Below are 18,415 nucleotides of genomic sequence, written 5' to 3'. Positions count from 1 at the left end.
TTAAATGACCATTTCTATGGACAGGTACCTTAGAAAGGTGCACAAAGTGTAAGCATTGAGCTTGGTCATACGGGAGGCGGAGAGGAGCAGTGGGCAAGCAGTTTGCTCCAAGTCACCTGGCCAATCAGTGGGAGGCCAGAGCCCTGCCTGGTGACAGAGAAGCAGGTGGGGATTTCGGTGGGCACCCTGCTCCTACCCCATCCCCATCTTTTTTCACTTCCTGTTGGTGAGTCCCAGTGCACCCTGCAGCTGCCCTGCCTCCCAAGAGGAGCTCACAGCCTTCTGCAGGTCTGTAGGCTCAAGCCAGGGAGATGCCCCTGTTTGCCCTCTGTGTACCAGGATGGGAGACATGTTAACGCTTGTAGCATCTGTTTCCTGCACAGTCCCTTTGGCTGGAATTGCAGGAATTCTAATCCTGTGGCAAGAAGAAAATGCCTTTTCTAAAGAAGGAAGAAAACCAAGATTTGCTGTGTGCCTCCTGGGAGCCGGGCATGGTCAGCCCCTGAGTACCTTCTTTCCTGTTTGCAGGAGGGAAATAGGCTCTGAGAGCGAGACAGCTTGCCCAGACTGCCCCAGCAGGGAGTGGAACCCCATTCCATCTAGTTTGGTGGGTCCACCCACCTAGTCAAACTGTCAAATTCCTCAGCTGTGATTCTTCACTCCCGCCCCATCCTTGGTCCTCAAATGAGGTCTTTGTTAAGGAAGTAAGGTGAGGTGCCATGGTGAGTCATGACCTCCAAGGGGTTGTTTTGATTTCATCTGGGAGGTGGCTGTAAAGAGACCAAGATCAGACTCCTAGCCTGACCCTGCCTTTCACTTTCCCTCTCGGGGCCTCCATAGCCTCATCTGGGAAACCCAGGTATTAGAAATAAGACAACCTCTGCATCGGGTTGCCAGATGTAGCAAATAAAAACACAGAACGCTCAGATACATTTGAATTGCAGATAAAGGATGACTAATTTTCAGTATGAGTATGTCCCATGCAATAATTGGGCATCCTGTCTTTTATCTGGCAGCCTTTTACCTACAGCCACTTCCAGCTCTAGATTTATGATTCACTCCGGAAAGGTTTGTGTCACGCTCTGGAGACCAACATGTATGATCCATGAAAGGAGTAATGGAAGGGAACCAGCAGACCTTGCACCAGAATTCTGAAAGCAGGGTCCCCCCAGCCAGTGAGTGGTTTTTGTGTCTCTCGCAGGCACTGATACATCTGAATTACTTTTTACTTTGTGCAGAGACCATACGAGTTTACTTTTTGCATTGAAAACCTTCCAGCCGTGAGCTGGCAAGCACTCACGGCTGTGGGCGAGTAGTTTTCGACTCCTATCTTCAAGGCTGCCGTAAAAACCGTAACAGACAACTCGGCCAAGTGTGTCCTTTCCCCCTGGAGATGTTCATGGTTTTAGAAAGGGCTGTGTGGTGTGCAAAGCAACAGATATCCATCTGTCTCACCACTGCTCAGAGGAGGCGTGCACCCCTAGGGGGAAGGAAGTTTTTATCATGGTCCTTCTCTGTCACCAGAGAGGATCTTGGTGGCCCTTTGGCGGGAGAGACATTTTTATGCCCGGGTGCAAGAAAGAACCTGTTCTCCTTCAAGCTATTGTGCAAATAATTAACAATCTGATATTTTGAAGGGAACACAAACAGAGCCCAACTCAATATGAAAGGGAGGTTTTTCACACTCCTGAAAATGTGTGAAAGAGAGAGGAATTCATACCTAAACTAACAGTGCTCATGGACCTGACTGTGCGCCTACCGGCTTGCCAAGCGAAGGGGCCCCCTCCCATTCGATCTTATTTTCTAATTACAAACCTGGGTGTCTTTGTAACAACTTCAAGCAGTGCAGAACCGTGGCGTGGAGAAGGACGTGTGCGGTGAGAACGGCGGGCTTTGAGGATCAGCCTCCCAGAGCTGTGGCTTACTAGCCCCTGAGCCCTCCGAGCTCCATTCCCTCATCTGTACAAGGGGACTACAGTGACGTTTCTCTCAGAGGGTGTTGTTAGGGTTCGGTGGAGTCATGTCGATAAGGAACTCGGCCCAGGACTTGGCTTCTTGAAAGCATTCACTTAGTACCTGTCATCTGTTATTGTCATAATGACGAAGTTGAAGCGAAGAGTAGCCCCGCTCTTCTCAGTTGGGTGTCTGCCTGGCTTCCATCCAGAAAGATGGAGAATCAAGCTTTCACCCCTGCTTTCCAAACATCACAGCCCATTTACAGGGGGGGTCCTCTCCGGGCTGGCCCTCCGCCTGGCAGCCCCGATCACAAAGGGAGGGGAGTGAATGAGGCCTGTCCACGCTCCCAAGTAAATCACCCCTGGGGGCGCTTCCTCCCGATACCCCAGGCCACACCATAGATCAGATCAGGGACCATATTGCGAGGGTGCCCCTGGAAGATCTTCTGATGCAGTGCCCTCACAGGAGTATTCGGTAGTGACATTACCGCAGTGACCGTGACAACAGTGATGGTAGGATGAGTGTCCCAGGCCCTGTCCCAAAAGCTGGGGGTAGGACGTCTGCTCTACAGGTGAGAACACTGAGCCTGGGCGGCAGAACTTCAGCACCTCAGACACAGAGAGGGAAATGACTTGCCTAAGGTCACACAGCTCCTGCATATTTCTGGTTCTTCCTTACTTCTCTCAGCCACTCCTCAGATCACGGCCTTCGTTTTGTCCTTGAGAGGAGGAGAAGCCCAGTGACAGCGTTATAGCAATGTTTGTTGCGATAAGAAAAGTTGGTTTGTGTCAACTCTCCATTTGGGAATTTCAGAAACCTGAAATAGACATGTCTATGCTACACATAGATATGACCCCTTAATGGGACATTTGCCTGACCCTAGTACCGCTTCTTGTCCCCTAGTGTCCCCGGAATCCAGGCTGGGGCCATTTCCTGGGTCCTCATCTTCTTGTTTGGTTTTCTTCCTTCCTCCTTTCCTCCCTCCCTTCTTCCCTCTTTCTTCCCTTCTTTCCCTGAGTGTTTTGAGATAGGTATTTTTAAAGTTACAAGACAGCTTTGGGGACAAAACCTGTCAATTGAGCACAGCCCTTCTGGGAGGTGGTGGTCCTGGCACAGCATAACACCGAGCCTTCCCTGGGCCAGAGGCCTGGTCCTTGGAACACACCTCCAACCATATTGGAGAGGTTCTAGGAAAACTGGATCTGATGTATAAAACCGCACCCTGTGCGTGATTGCTGGGAGGCTGTGCTGTTGGGCACAGAGGAGAGGTCATCTATCGAGTTGCTCTCTCTCTGGCTGCTTCTCTTTCCTTCGTCTACTTCTCTTGAAATCGTCTGAAGCTGACTTACAGAAATAGTTGCAAGAACATGGAGCGTTCCTGTACATCCTGCACCAGATACGATCATTTAGCCCCATTTGCTTCATCGGCTTTCTCTGTACATACGTGAGCATGTGATGATTTTCTGGCTGAACTCTTGGAATATTAAGTTGCAGAAATGATGACCTTGACCCCAAATCCTTCAGTGTGTGTTTCCTAAAAGTAAGGACCCTTTTACAGAACACGGCACAGTGATCAAAATCAGAAAACGGAACACTGGCCTCATCCTGTCATCTGGTAGACAGTTGTCTTTCCTTTGACTGTTTTATTATTCTTCAAACACACAAGTATGTAATGAACTCCCATCTCCCAGCTTCCACAGCAGACAGCAGCCACCTGCCCTTATTGTATATCTGCCCTGTGCCAGCACCACTCTTGTTGGTTTTCTTCTGGAGTATTTTACAGCAAAGTCCTGACCTCGCTTCATCTGTGAGGGCTTCAGCATAAATCGTTATTCAGACCCTGGGATGGGGTGTGTTATAAAATCTCTTGGGTGGACTGTGACCAAACTTAACAAGGAAGAGAAGAGAATAGACTATAAAATTGGAGTGTGCTATGCACAGGGTGTGTGTAGGGCTGTGATGTTAAGTGTCTTTGTTACAGTAGCCATGGGGGGTGGGGTCCTGTGTTTGTTGATGATCAGGGCTACAGGGTCCCACGGGGCTGGAGACCCAGCCTGGAGAGGGTGGGGGAGAGAGACAGACGTAAAGTGCCGCCACCCACCCAAAAGCTCTGTGTTGGAAAGCATGGGCTCTTGAGTCCAAAGTGTTAGGTTTGAATCCTGACCCTGCCTCTTGCTGCCCATATGATCTGTGCAAGTTAACTAACCTCTCTGGACCTCAGTTTCCTCATCTGTGAAATGGGGATGGGAATGGTCTCAACCTCACTGGGCTGTTGTGAGGACAAACAGATCATGAATCTCTGTCAAGGGGTTCTGCCCCGTGCTGGGCACACAGTGAATGATCAAAAAGGCGCCCGCTGTTCCCATAGGCCTGGTCTTGGGCTCTCTTTTTCTCCAGCCCCAGCCCCTCCTCTTCACCTGAGGAAAGATACACTCTCCTTAACTCCTCATTCTGCACATTAGAATCTCTTGGGGAGCTTTTAAAAAATCCCAGTGCCAGGCCACACCCCAGGCCAATTACCCTGGAATTTTTGGGGTGGGACCCAAGCATTGGTATTTTATAAAAGTACCCAGGCAATTCTGTTGTGCTGGGAAGATGCAGTGCTGAGTGCTTCTCCATCGGTAACGCGCATCCCCTGGGTCTTGTCGAAATGTAGCTCCTGATCCTATAGGTGGGGTGGGGCCTGAGAGCCTGCACTTCTCACAAGCTCCCTGCTGGTCCTAAACACAGTCTGAGGAGCAAAGCCCTGGGGAAAAGGCCCCGCTGGAGACCGCTACCTCCCTTCCCTCCATCGCCGTCCTAAAGAATAGCAGCCGATGCTTCTTTCTTTGATTTCTACTGTGTGCCCAGCACAGAGTGAAGCCCTTTTACAGCCATCACCTCCCAACATTCAGTCCTTGTGGCTACTTGATGAGGCTGTGAATGCATCATCCCCACTTTAAAGATGATGAAAGTGAAGTCTAGGGTGGTTAAGGAATCTGCCTACAGCCACGTGGCCGAGCCAGGCTCTGGTCCTAGCTTAGAGAGCTCCTGCTCCAGGGCCGGCTCCTATGTGGGAACGCTTCCTTTTATATTAGGTTGGTGCAAAAGTCATTGCAGTTTTTGCAATTATTTTTAACCGTTTAAACCATAATGACTTTTGCACCAACCTAATACAGAGCTGTCCTGTCTGTTCCCATGAGTGTCTGTCTGTCTCTCTCTCCTGTCCTCTCTCAGTAGCTTCCTCTTTCTTACTTGCTCATGCTCTCTTCCCCACTTTTTCCCCTCTTCCTCAGTCCCCCCCCACCCGCAATCTATCTCCTAGTGCATGTCTCCAGTCCACCTCCTACCCACCCCACAAATCCAACCTAACTAAAATTAAAGCCTTTATCCTGGCCCCTCCTCCAAACGGGCCCCTCCTAGGTTCCCACCATCTCCCAAGCCTGTGTGTCACCTGGACTTCAGCTGCTTCTCCCTCCCACTGCCCCACCATCTTTGAAGTTTATGCTCCACCATTTCTGGCCCAGAGTAGAGCTTCTCTGACGTTAACGAGTTCACAGATCCCAGGGAGCCTTGTTGAAATACTGATTCTGGCTCAGTGTGTCTGGGTGGGCCTGAGATGCTGCATTGCTAACAAGCTCCCGGGTAGCTGAGGTTATTGGTCCAGCAGTACAGCCCGTGTGGTGAAGACCTGGGGAACCCTGGTGTTTCCTAGCTGGCCCCCAGCCTGCACAGCCTTCTAGAGTGCAGACTTGTTGCTCGGTGCCCTCAGAATAACCTGGAACCCTGAAGTCCCCAAGGTCTAGCTCATCTTTACCTCTCCAAGTCCTATTCCTGCCACAACCTCCCACCCTCTGGTTCCTCCCAGGGACCACGCCCTTCTTGTCCTCTGGATGTTTGCACATTCTATTCCTGGGGCCTGAAAGGCTGTTCCCTGCTTGGCTCGCTCCTGCCTATCTTTAAGAACATGGTCCCCAGACCTCCCACGTAGGGCAGGAGCCCTCCTCTGTCCTCCTGGCCTCACACTGCTTCCCCTGGGCTCATATGCCGCTGTCAGGGCCAGTTGGCTTGTCTGTCTCCCCCACTCGTCTAGATTCAGGTGTGGCACCCCATTTAGCCTTGTATCTACCTGTGTGGGTTCCTTTTTGACATCAGATGCCAGGCTGAGGAATGTATGGGGAATGTGGATGGGGTTGAGAGGTTGGGAGGTCTGACCCCAGGGAATAAGGGAGGCAGGAAGGGTGGGGAGCATCCAAGAATGGTTGGCAAAGCCAGAGTTGCCCATAGAGGTCACCTGCCTTAGATCCCAGCCTCCCCGTAGGAGAAGCAGACCGTGCATTTCAGAGGGCAGGGCTGGGGCACTCTCATAGCCACTTTCCACCTCTCTCCCCTCATTAGTACAGCACATGGATGAGGGGTTGAGCTCCCCTCCATCAGCCTCTCAAAGACTCAAAGACTCAGGGAGCCCTCCAAAGTGGAAACAAGAGCCTCCCCTTCCCAGGAAGACCTGCAGAGCCTCAAAAGCCCTTGTGGGGTGGGCCCCAGCTGTGAGTCTGGTGAATGCCCAGCTCCACTCATAGTAAGCTGACAGGCAATGCCACCTCTGTGAGCCTTGATCTCCACATCTGTAAAATGGGGACAGTAATAGCACCCCACAGGGTTGTTGCTGAGGATAGTGTCAAGAGCAGGCTGATGCTCAAGCCCCATCAGCTGCTGCCTCGATTTTATTCCTTGACTACTCAGAACGCTAAGGATACATCCCATTGCAGGAAGGTCGTGGGAACACTGGCTGAGACCATTTTAACCCCTACAGACTGGGGACTCTGCACCCCTTCTACCTTACTCTGTTAGATCGCCAAAGAATCAGCACTTTAAAAAGGGGGCAACCCCCCCCCCGCAGCCTGGCCTGAGGGTCTTCACATGGTGAAGTCAGCCACTGGTCCCTAAAAGGAAAGGCCAAATGGTGTGGGTTCCGCTTCGTCAGCCCCCGACCACGCCCTCACCTTCACTTTACCCGTCGACCGCAGCCGGCCTCCAGTATATTTAGCTTTGAGGCGCCTGAAAGTTTTTTCCGCCAGCACAGACTCAGCTTTGAGCAAATGCAGCCCAGATGTAGTCAGCAGGCACCGGGACCTGGAGGCCGTGGTTTCTCTCCCCACTGCTTCCTGTTGTGCACCCATCAGGGCCCGGGGGTGGGGGCCTGGCCACACGTGGCCAATACAAACAAGCCTCTCCTCTCTCCGCAGGCCCACAGAGGCGCCAACATGGGGCTTAAGCTGTCCTGTCTGAAAGGTAAGGCGAGTGGCTCTCCCCCACCAGCTCTTAGGGGGAGGGGGGAGAGGAAGGAATGAGGCTGGAGAGGGTGGGAGCGTAGACCCTGAGACCCTAATGTTGCTACCCTGGAGAGGGGGGGCACTCCCCGACTTAAGGCAGCACCTGTACACAGTAGGCGCCTATAAATGTTTGCTCTGACTCGGAGGGCCCCTCCAGGCTTCCCCTTTCACTGGAAGCTGAGTGATGTGGGAAAGTCACAGCGTCCCTTGGGTCTCAGTTTCCCCCTCGGAGGGATTAATCCCAGGCTGCGGAGAGTAAGGGAGTAAGAGGTCCATACGTAGGTGCCAGGCACGCTCGGTGTGTTTGCTCTCCACCCCGCCTGTTATCACCAAGATAGGAGGTCCAGCCTGCCGGGGCCTAGGGAAGGCGGGCTGGGAGAGGAGAAAGGCCAGAGGGAGAATGTTCTAGAAGGACACAGAATCACTGTACGCTGTTGGGGGTGTTGGCAGAGTCAGCCCACATCTCTGTCCTGTGCTCTAGACCTTTCTATCTAGCATCTGGATGACCCAGACCAATATGGCCTATACAGAGGCCTCCCCTCAAGGCCCATTGTTTCATGACAAATCCTCCCACTGCACATCTCCCCACCCTGAAATCTGGGAGTCGCCCTGGATGGCCCCTCGCCCTCATGCAGCATGCTCACCAACCCTGACTCTCCTCCTGGATGTCTGAGGCCTGCCCCTGGCTCCATCCCCCCACCACAGGAAGTCAGGAGGCATGGGAAGGTCAGGCCAGGATGAAGGACCATCTTTCAGGTCCCACAGCTGGGATGAATGAACTCCAGGAGAGCATCTGATTTGTCCAGCTCAGGGCTTGTGCCTGCCCCTCACTGGAGGGTGCGGCATCTCGATGGACTGCTCCTCCAAGACTGCATACAAGTGGGGAGCAGCAGTTCTGCTGGAGAAAATCAGGATGTTGTTTGCCAGGTGGGGATGGGATGCTGGAGAGACATAGACAACCTATATCCCTCTAGAGGTGGGTCCCTCTGAAGCTCCAGGCTGAGCCCACCAAGGAATTGAGGGAAGTGTTGAGTAACCACCCATGGTAGGTGGAGGTCCAGCAGTTGGGTCCAAAGACCAGACCTTAGAGCTCTAGGACTCTCTTCCTTAGACTTCCCTGTGGGTCTGTCTCCCCGGTGCCTTGCAGAGTAGGTGGTCAGGACAAGCTTCTTCTTTTGTTTTTTATTGTGGTAAAATACACAAAACATAAAATTTACCGTTTGAACTATCTTTAAATGTACAATTCTGTGGCATTAAGTACATTCACAATGTGCAACCAGCACCACCATCCATCTCCAGAACTTTTTCATCTTCCCAAACTGAAACTGTCCCCATGAAACACTAACACTAACATCTCCCTATTCCCCTTCCCCAGCCCCTGGCAGCCGCCATTCTACTTTCTGTCTCTATGGATTTCACTCCTCTAGAGAACCTTCCATAAGTGAAATCGGACAGTATTTGTCCTTTTGTGACCGGCTTATTTTACTCAGTAAAATGTCTTCAAGGGCCATCCATGTTGTAGCACGAGTCAGTGCTTCATTCTTTAAGGCTGAATAATATTCCGTTGTGTGTGTAGAACACATTTTGTTTATTCATTTGTCTGTCCGTGGACATTTGGGTTGCTTCTGCACTTTGGCTGTTGTGTCAAGACATCTTTGAGAAATAAACCCAAGCCCCTGGAGAGACCTCTGGGACCACTTATCTTCCGTCCCAAAGCTGGGTGCTCAACCTGGGGAGAGACCCAGGAAATGCAGATGCTGAAAGTCTCTGGGAGATTACCCCCCCCACACACACACACACACCGCACCCAGGACTGAAAGCCCGGGCAGCAGGCCGAGTGCTCCTCCGGCTGGGAGCTTCTAAAAGGGCCTCCTTCCAGGCTGGGAGCTGGAGGAGCTAAGTGCTGGAATGGGAGCCTGCACTTCCAAGCAGGTTTGCTCATACATTTTTCATTGCTAGCTCTCCGGGACTGGCCCACTGGCCCTGGGCTACCAGACCTCTGCTCTCCCCCAGCCCTGCCCCCCAGCCTTGGCCAACACAGGCTTCCGTGTGACTCGGGGGCTGGGGGCAGGGCACAGAACCCTTCTCTCTGTGCTAAACCAAGACAACCCAGGCCCGCTAGCCGTGATGTCCCAACACCCCAGACCTTCCTCCTCTGCAGAGCCTTATTTTCAGTTTTCCTGTACGGGGTATGTCACATTCACGGAAACCTCAGCGTGCTGGATACCCTGTAGTCCTATAACCCTCAGTTGTCCACGCGCCTTCTCTTTCCTGGCTGCCAGCAGGTATGGTTTTCCCTGGTCGTCGGTGTTGGCACATGTGGTTCTGTGCCCTCTTTTATTTCTGTTTTAGTTCATGTTTGGGTGTGAATGCTGTCTTTCTTGAGGCGGTATCATTTTCACAGTTCTTTAATACCTGTGTCAGGTTCTGTCAAGAGTTGGTCTTTAGATTTCTAACTTGTTGCTTTTGTAGAGAACGCCGTTTTGAACATCTTTGCTTTCTGATTTTGTAAATTATTAGTATTTCTTTGGGATAAATTCCAGCAATCAAAATCCAGGTCAAGTAATTAGAATATAAATGGTGGGTTCTTATTGGAGGCTTAGCCTGGACAAGTCCCTGTTCTCTGTGTTATATGCAGATGACCCAACCATCCCTCCTCCCACCACCCACCACAAAGTGGGTACTATTGTGATTCCCGATTTCCAGATGAAGAAGCTGAGGCACAGAGAGGCAGTGCATTTTGCCTGGGGCCACACAGCTGGTTCCCATGTGGGATTTGAACCCAGGGAGGCTGGTCCCAGAAGTTTGGCTTCAACCACGACCTGTGCAGCCTCTTAAAAGAAAACATTTTAATTCAACATTTAAAGTAGCCACTGTAGGAACTTTATCCACTTGAGCTCGTTAAATCTTCACATTAACCCTATAAGATGGTGTCTTAGTGTCCTGGGGCCACTGTAACAAATGACCACAAACTGAGGGGAGCTTGAAACAACAGAAATGCATTCAGTTACACCCTTGGTGGCCAGAAGTCATAAATCAAGGTGTCTCAAGTCCATGCTTCCTCTAAAAGCACTTGGGGAGGAGCCTTCCTGCCTCTTCCAGCTCCTGGTGGCCCAGGTGTCCCTGGGCTTCTGGCTGCATTAGCCCAGTCTCGGCCCCCATCTTCACATGGCCTCCTCTCTGGGTCTCTGTGTCCCTGCTCTTATAGAGACACCAATCTTTGGACTTAGAACCAGTCTTAACTCCAAGATGATCTCATCGCGAGATCCTTAACTAATTACATCTGCAAAGACCTTTCTTCTAAATAAGGTCATGTTCTGAGGTTCTGAATGGCCGTGAATTTTGAATTTGGGGGAATTCAACTCGCTACAGGTCACTTCACCTGTGAGCCGTCTGCGTATGGGAAGGCACGTGCTTTTCCTGGCTGGCAAGACTCAGCCCAAGACTCAACCCAAGGTGGGAGGTCACTAGAGAGTGACAGTGGAGAGAGGACGACAGCTGGGCTGAAACCCTCTTGTTTCTGCTTCCAAAGGAGAGTTTCTGCTTCCAAAGGAGAGTGGGGACAGCCGTGTGCTTTAAGTGGGGTCCTTCTGCTCACAGGCCTGGCCATAGCGGCTGTGACATGTGGGAATGTCCCACTGTCCAAGAATGCCCCCCTCATGCCCTGTTGTGCACATGCTATTGCTTGCTAGATGGTTGTCCCTGTGGACCTGGCACTGCTCCCTAATTGTGTGTCCTCAGTTCGCTCATTGTATTCTTACTACAGCTGGATGGCATAGGTAACTTTACGGACGGGGAGACTGAGGCACAGGGCGCTCTCGATGGCTCAAGGTTACATGGCTGGTCAAGAGGGGCTTGGCTCAGCAGATGGCAGGGAGGGGTGGTGGTTTCCCTGGTTCCTGTGCCCGTTCTCTCACGGTCGGCGTTGGGGTGGCACTGCCCATGACACAGCACAGTGGGGCAGCATAGGTCTCAGTGGGCTCCCCGGATTTATACCCTATGAGCCTCACCTAGAAAGTAGTGAGACGTGCAAATTCTCAGGACCCCCCTGGGTTTACCGAGTCAGAAGCTCAGGCGGTTGTGAACAAACCTTAGGGGGATTCTGACAGCTGCTCAAGTTTGAGAGCCAGACTCTGGAGTCAGAGAGATCCGAGTTCAAGTCCCAGTCTGCCCCTGACTAAATGCAACCTTGTGCAAATCACTTCACATGTCCGAGCCTCAGTTTCCCCATCTGCAAAATGGAGTGATGAATGGGAACATCTCCTGAGTCAGGTTTTGAGAAATATCTAAGATGAGCACTAAAGCCCATGTCCAATGAACAGGGTTTCCTGTCCACCTCCACCCTGTGTACCTTTCCACTCTGGTGGCAGCTCCAGCTGTGTGAGGACCTCCCCAGGGGAAAATGAAACTGGAGGTGCAGGATTCCCACTGGTGCTCCCTCGGGGGCTTGGTGTGGTCTCTGGGTCTCCCTGGAGGGTATCAGCTCCTGAGACGGGGCTGGCCCCAGCTGAATGGCCTTCTGGGCAGCCTGGGGCCAGGCGGGAAAGGACCAGGAGATGGAGACTTTGTCCTGGATTGGTGGTGGGTTCATTTGTTTAATAGGCTATTTTTTTAGAACAGTTTTAAATTTATAGAAAAATTGCAAAGACAGTACAGAGCTCCCATAAGCCTGCCAGCCACTTTCCCCTATAGATAACATCATATATTAATATGGTACATTCATTACAATTACTGAATTGATTCAGGTACGTTACTTTAATCCAAGTCCATATTCTATTCAGATTTCCTCAGTTTTTAACTAGTGTTCTTGTTCTGTCCCAGGATCCTACCTTACGTTTCATCATCGTGTCTCCTTAGGCTCCTCTGGGCCGTGATAGTTTCTCGGAAGTTCCTTGTCTTTGTGATATATTTTGACACCATTTTGAGAAGACTGGTCAGGTGTTTTGCAGGGTGGGCATTTGGCTGATGTTGGTAGGTTTTTAAAGTCTCTCTTGCTGAGTACAGGACGATGGTGATGATGGGAACTGAGAATGACATATACAGCCCCTCCTCCAGGCCACTAGGATCTCTGACTACTAGGCCTTTCTCCCAGCTTCCTTCCCAGGGGCTCAGAGCCTCTCTTCCACTTGGCCTGTGACCCAGGCGGGAGGCAGTTGGGGACTGGCAGTTATGTTGCCCATTTTTCTAGTTGGTGTTGGAGGCCCAAGACTAACCCCAAGTCACACTGAAAGAGTCACACTGCACTGCCCCATTCTAATGTGAACACTTAGTTCCAGCTGTCCCATAGCTGCCGTTCAGAGTTGGTCAAGATTGTTCATGGCACAAATATTGATTGCGTCCCCACTAACTACTGCATGCTAGGAATGGAAGCCAGCCTGGCCCACCTTGGGTAGGGATGGTGTCACTGAATAAGCAACCAAGCCTGAAAGAGCTGGCCTGGGAAAGCATGGGGAAACGGATGGTGTTCCTGGCAGCGGGAAGTGCAGCAGGAGCTGTGTGTGTGTGTGTGTGTGTGTGTGTGTGTGTGTGTGTGTGTGTGTGTGTGTGTGAGGAGCATAGCAGGTGGGTGAGGAGAGACCTGCCGCAGCCCAATAGAGCGGGCAGGGAGTTGGGATTTAATGGGGATGGGGAGCGCCATGAAAAGGGAGGGGATAAAAGGCATTCATTTGACTAATACATTGTGAGCCGTTTTCAGAACGAGTGGAGGGAGGCTTGCTATGTTGAAGGGAAGGTCACGTGGTGGGATCCACTGTAAGTAGAAAATGGCCAAGGTCAGTGTCTTAATATATTGAGCTTTAGTGTTTCCTCTTGTGAAATAGGCTGCAGTTTCCTGTCCGTGGGGACCCTGGGGGAGGTCACTAACTTCTCTGTCTGGTCGCGCCACTGCCAGGGGGCTCTGTCTACTTTGCCTACCCTGCACCCACTAGAACAGAGCCTGACACACGGTAGGTATTCCTTTCCCCTGGGGACAGAGCTCAGACCAGAGCTGTATTCTGGTGTAACTTTTCATTTGTTTGGCGAGCAGTTATTGAGCACCTGCTGTATGCCAGGGGTGAGAACCACTGTCCAGGTCCAGTGTCCTTGCTTTTCAGATGGGCCTGGGAGGTGACTGACTACCCAAGGTGACAAGAGGCAAGTTAACTTGGCTGGGAGCCCAGATATGCAGGCTCCAATCCAGGGCTCTTTCTGGAACCTTCTGAACAAATCTCTGCTTAGGGGACAGGGGCTGCGAGGAGACCCCCAGCCCACTCAGAGTGGGAGGTAATCCAAACCTGTCTTAAATGCCAAAGGAAATGGTGCTTAATTTGCCTCTCTCCCCAGTAGGCAGTTCCTGGCTCACAGAAGAGGTTTAGCCTCTGTCTTTTTATGCGAAACCTCCAGCACCTGCTCTGCCCCAAGGAGGAGGGAGGGCCTTGAGTGTGGAAGTCAAATGTCACAGCAGGTGGGAGGAGGCGTAGTCCCTGACCATGCCTGGGTTAGAACCAGCCCTAGCATGCAGCAGGAAGTACTCAGGTGACAGTTCCCATTAACGTTCACCTTCCCCTTACTCTCCAGTTCCATGGGGTCAGGAACCATAGCTGCCCTGCTCATCCCCGAAGCCTGTACCCAGCTCTGGGTCAGTGCACGGTAGGGACGCAATCAGTGTTTGCGGAATGAACACTCTCTTGACTTTAACCCAGGGTGGAGACCCTCACAGGGCCTGTCTCTAGCTGGCTGGGGGCAGCTGTGCCATCACTCCCTCAGCCCAGGAGGGAGGTCCATGCTCACCAGCCAGGTGTCTCCCCTGTCCTCCCATATCGAGGAGAGTTGCTTGTCATCCCCAGTGGACAGATTAGGAAACTGAGGCATCAGGTGGCAAAACTCCCTGCCCAAGATCACACAGCTAGAAGGTGGCCAAGCTGGGGCCCAGAGGACCTTGGGAACATGACTGGGCACCTGACACATGCCCCATTCCCATCCCTTCCTCTTGCCTGGCAGGTTCCTCCGAACGTGGCATGGATAAGGTGCTCAATTTAATTTGTGAAAGGAATGAAGGATGAAGAGTGAGCTTTTGGGGAGGGGTAGGAAGGAAGAGCAGGGCCATGGGGGGGGGTGGGCGGAAGGGAGGGAAGGTGAAGTGGGGGAAGGCAGGTGATGGGACTTACTGTGTGGTTTTCACTGCCCACGGTGGGGCCCCTCAGCTTTGTGTTGCCGAGGACTTCCAAGTGAGGCCCATGCTAACCAATATTTAGCTGCCGGAATGTGGCTGGCTGGGAGGCTAAGCAGCCTGCTTCTCCTGGGCTCAAGGAATTGCCTTTCTCCCTCATTGGGGTGTGAAGGCTCCCTCCGAGGAGCCTTCAGACGCCAAGGTAGGGGTGCAGAGGCCAGGGTAGAGGTGCAGACGCCAAGGTAGGGGTACAGAGGCCAGGGTAGGCATGCAGAGGTGACTCTGAGCCATGGCCGTGCTGTACCCTTGTCTATCTCTGACCTTCCCCCATCCCTGTCCTTTTGCTCCGTGGCTTGCAAGCCTCTCGGTGCCCGAGACTGACAAGCACAGAGTTAAGGGACTGGTCCCACAGGTCCAAATCCCATGTGACATGGCTGAGGGTCTTCAACTCCCTGAATGGGTGCTTCTTATTGTTAACTATAAAACGGACTGTCCTGGGCCCGTCCCAGGTGGCAGGACAGACATGGCCTCACTGCCTGCTACCTCGGGTGCCTGGGCTTCCAAGCGTTGCAGTTAGGCCACCACGGGCTCTCTGGAGCCAGGATGGCCCTACAGTTCTCCCAGTTCAAGAAGGACAGGCCTTCTTCCCACCCATCTATTGGACGTAAGGGAATGGCTGTCCCCAGAGGGAGCATAACCTTGGGCAGGGCTGAGACTAGGGAGAGAGCCCTCGCACTGGAATCTCCTTGACTAATTGCCTCTTTAATAGCAGTAATAACAGTCCTAATGATATGGCCCTGCTAAGCACCTGCTATTGGCTGAGCTGCCCCAGACACTTCAATTTAATGTCACACGTCCTTATGAGAGCCTTGCAGGTTACGAGTGATGATCTAGGGTGAAAGTTAGAATATTCTGGCAAGGGGCCAACCGAATGTAGCCCCCTGTAACAGGCCTTCTGAGCCCTAGATCCCTAAGGAAACAGGCTCCAAGGGGGGAAGAAACTCACTCAGTCCACACAGCTGGAGAAGGGCAGACTGAGGATGCCAGTTGCTCTGGCTCAGGCCATCCGGCAGCCCCTTCCCATAGCTCCAGCCACGCAGGTGTGCAGTGGGGCCACTTGGGGACAGGGAAAACAACAGCTCTCGGGCACCACGCTGAAATGCTGAGCTCTTGTCGCGATTAGCAACTGCTATGACTGGTTACCCATCCCCCCCAACCAGTAGAGTTGTCAGATTTAGGAGGAAAAAACCATAACACAGGATGCCCAGTGACATTTGAATTTCAGATAAATAAGGAATAATTGTCTAGTATAAGCATGTCCCAAATATTGCATGGGACATCCTTTTTAGTATACTAAAAATAAAAATAAAAATTGTCCTGGACTTTATCTGGCAACCCCACCCCCCAGGGGACACCCCACAGTGTCCAGAGACATTTTTTTATTGTCACAACTGGAAAGTGCTACAGCATCTAGAGGCCACGGGTGTTTCTAAACACCCTACAATGCGCAGTACCACAAGAATCTAGCCCCAAACGTCCACAGTGAGGAACCCTGAGCTACATACATCAAGCATTTCCCACAGGCCAGGTGGGTGCCAAGTACTTTGCTTATGTTCTTTGACTTCAGTTCTCACAGTGATCCTCTTGTGTCCATTTTAGAGATGAGTAGACTGGGGCCAGGAGAAGGACCACTTGCCCAAGATTACACTGCTGTCGTAGCCGAGCTCACCACACTAGAGCCTGGGTCATCACTACCTCATTCATCTTCCGTGGCTGAGATCCCCAAGAAGCGCCCCCAGAGGGGCTGACGCAGGGAGGAGTAGGGACAGTCTGCCAGAACTGGGTAAGGGCTGGTGGGGGAGAGGGACTGTCAGAGTCCCTGCTTGGAGGCAGGAAGGCAGATGCTGGACAGTCAGGGAGCGGGGCACATTCCCCCACTTGCTGTGCTGGAGTCTCTCTCTGGCTCCTCCCAGGTTCTCCAACAGCTCATCCCTGACGCAAGCCGGAGCTTTTTCCTTAATTAAAAAGAGATTTAAAACAGTCATTGCCATCTCCATTGGGCCTGCTGCCTTGAGAAGGTAAAACCACCGAGCTGCCCTAGGCTCATCCATAATAATGCAAGGCTTTCCCCTTAATTGGAATTAAAAAAAAAAAGATTAAGTGCATCTGAAACCCTCAGAGGCCTTTGTTGGTTTGTTTTTGAAAGTCCTGCACTAAATCCAGATGCCCAGTCATCTCTGAGGAATTAATGCCAGCTTCTGTGCCCGTGTCCCTGCCCCAGGGCCTTGGTGTATGCTGTGGCCGACCCGAATGCCCTCTGCTCCATCTCTCCTGCTGCTCTCAGATTGGCCCCCTCTGGGAGGCCTTTTCTTTTTTTCTTTTTCTTTTTTTATCTTTTTTTTTTTTAAATTGTTTTATTTTTTAATTACAGTTGATATACAATAGTATATTAGTTTTGGGTGTATAACAGTGATTAGACACTTGTATAACTTACGAAGTGATCACACCAATAAATCTAGTACCCATTTGATACCATATATAGTTATTACAATATTACTGACTATATTCCTTATACTATACCCTTCATCCCCATGACTATTTTGTAACTACCAATTTGCACTTCTTAATCCCTTCACCTTTTGCACCCTGCCCTTAGACCCTCTCCCATCTTTTACCCCAACAAATCTAGTATCCCTCTGACACCATACATATTTATTACAATATTATTAATTATATTCTTTATGCTATACCCAACATCCCCATAATTACTTTTATATGTGTGTGTGTGTGTGTGTGTGTGTGTGTGTGTGTGTGTGTGTGTGTGTATAAAATTATAGTTGGAAACCCGTGGCCATCTTGTGGTTACCGACTGCTTTCTAATCCCCTCACCTTCCCCCTTATCCACCCCCCCGCCCATCTAACAACCCTGTTTTTCCTTTTTGTCTCCAAAACTGTTTCTGATTAGTTCATTCACTTATTCTTTTCTTTAGATTCTGCATGTAAGTGAGATCATATGGTATTTGTCTTTGTCTGACTTATTTCACTTAACATAATGTTCTCTAGATCCATCCATGTTGTTGCAAATGGTAAGATTTCTTTCTTCTTTATGGCTGCGTAATACTCCATTGTATAAATGTACCACAGTTTCTTAATCCAGTCATCTACCGATGGGCATTTCGGTTGTTTCCATGTCTTGGCTACTGTGTATAGTGCTGCAATAAACATAGGAGTGCATACAGATTTTTGAATTGGAGTTTTGGATTTCTCCGGGTAGATGCCTAGGAGTGGAATTACTGGATCATAGGGTAGTTCCATTTTCAGATTCCTGAGATACCTCCATACTGTTTTCCATAGTGGCTGCACTAATCTGCAATCCCACCAACAGTGCACTAGCGTTCCCTTTTCTCCACATCCGCGCCAGCATTTGTTGTTTGTTGATTTATTGATGATAGCCGTTTTGACTGGGGTGAGGTGGTATCTCATTGTGGTTTTTATTTGCATTTCTCTGATGGTTAGTGAGGTTGAGCATTTTTTCATGTCTGTTTGCCATCTGTATGTCCTTTTTAGAAAAATGTCTCTTCAAGTCCTCTGCCCATTTTTTAATTGGGTTGTTTGTATTTTTGGAGTAGAGTTGAGTGAGTTTTTTATAGATTTGTGATATTAACCCCTTATCAGATATATCATTGGCAAATATCTTTTCCCATTCAGTAGGGTCCCTTTTTGTTTTATTGATGGTTTCCTTTGCTGTGAAAAACCTTTTTAGTTTGATGTCATCCCACATGTTTATTTTTTCTCTAACTTCCCTCGCGCGAGGAGATATATCAGTAAAAATCCTAGTCCGGGGAATGTCTGTGAAGTTTCTTCCTATATTTTCTTCTAGGCATTTTATGGTTTCAGATCTTACATTTAAGTCTTTAAGCCATTTTGAATTTATTTTTGTATATGGTGTAAGGAGGTGGTCCAGCTTCATTCTTTTCGTGTGTCTGTCCAGGTTTCCCAA

The 18,415-nt window shown here is 50.6% G+C and overlaps 1 protein-coding gene across 1 annotated transcript in view; it reads left to right on the top strand.

The window, feature by feature from the left end:
* Positions 1-18,415, top strand: part of LOC308489775 (uncharacterized protein C16orf74) — a 30,152-nt gene that overhangs the window by 2,102 nt on the left and 9,635 nt on the right. Inside the window, exon 2 of the mRNA XM_081031370.1 lies at positions 7,182-7,227. Coding sequence (XP_080887496.1) covers positions 7,200-7,227 — 28 coding nt within the window. The 5' untranslated portion in view covers positions 7,182-7,199. The remainder of the gene's footprint in view (positions 1-7,181; positions 7,228-18,415) is intronic.

This window comes from Rhinolophus hipposideros (assembly GCF_964194185.1).
Source record: "Rhinolophus hipposideros genome assembly, chromosome: 21".
Taxonomy (NCBI): domain Eukaryota; kingdom Metazoa; phylum Chordata; class Mammalia; order Chiroptera; family Rhinolophidae; genus Rhinolophus; species Rhinolophus hipposideros.
Note: the sequence above shows the minus strand (reverse complement) of the source record. Positions and strands in the feature narration are given on the sequence as shown.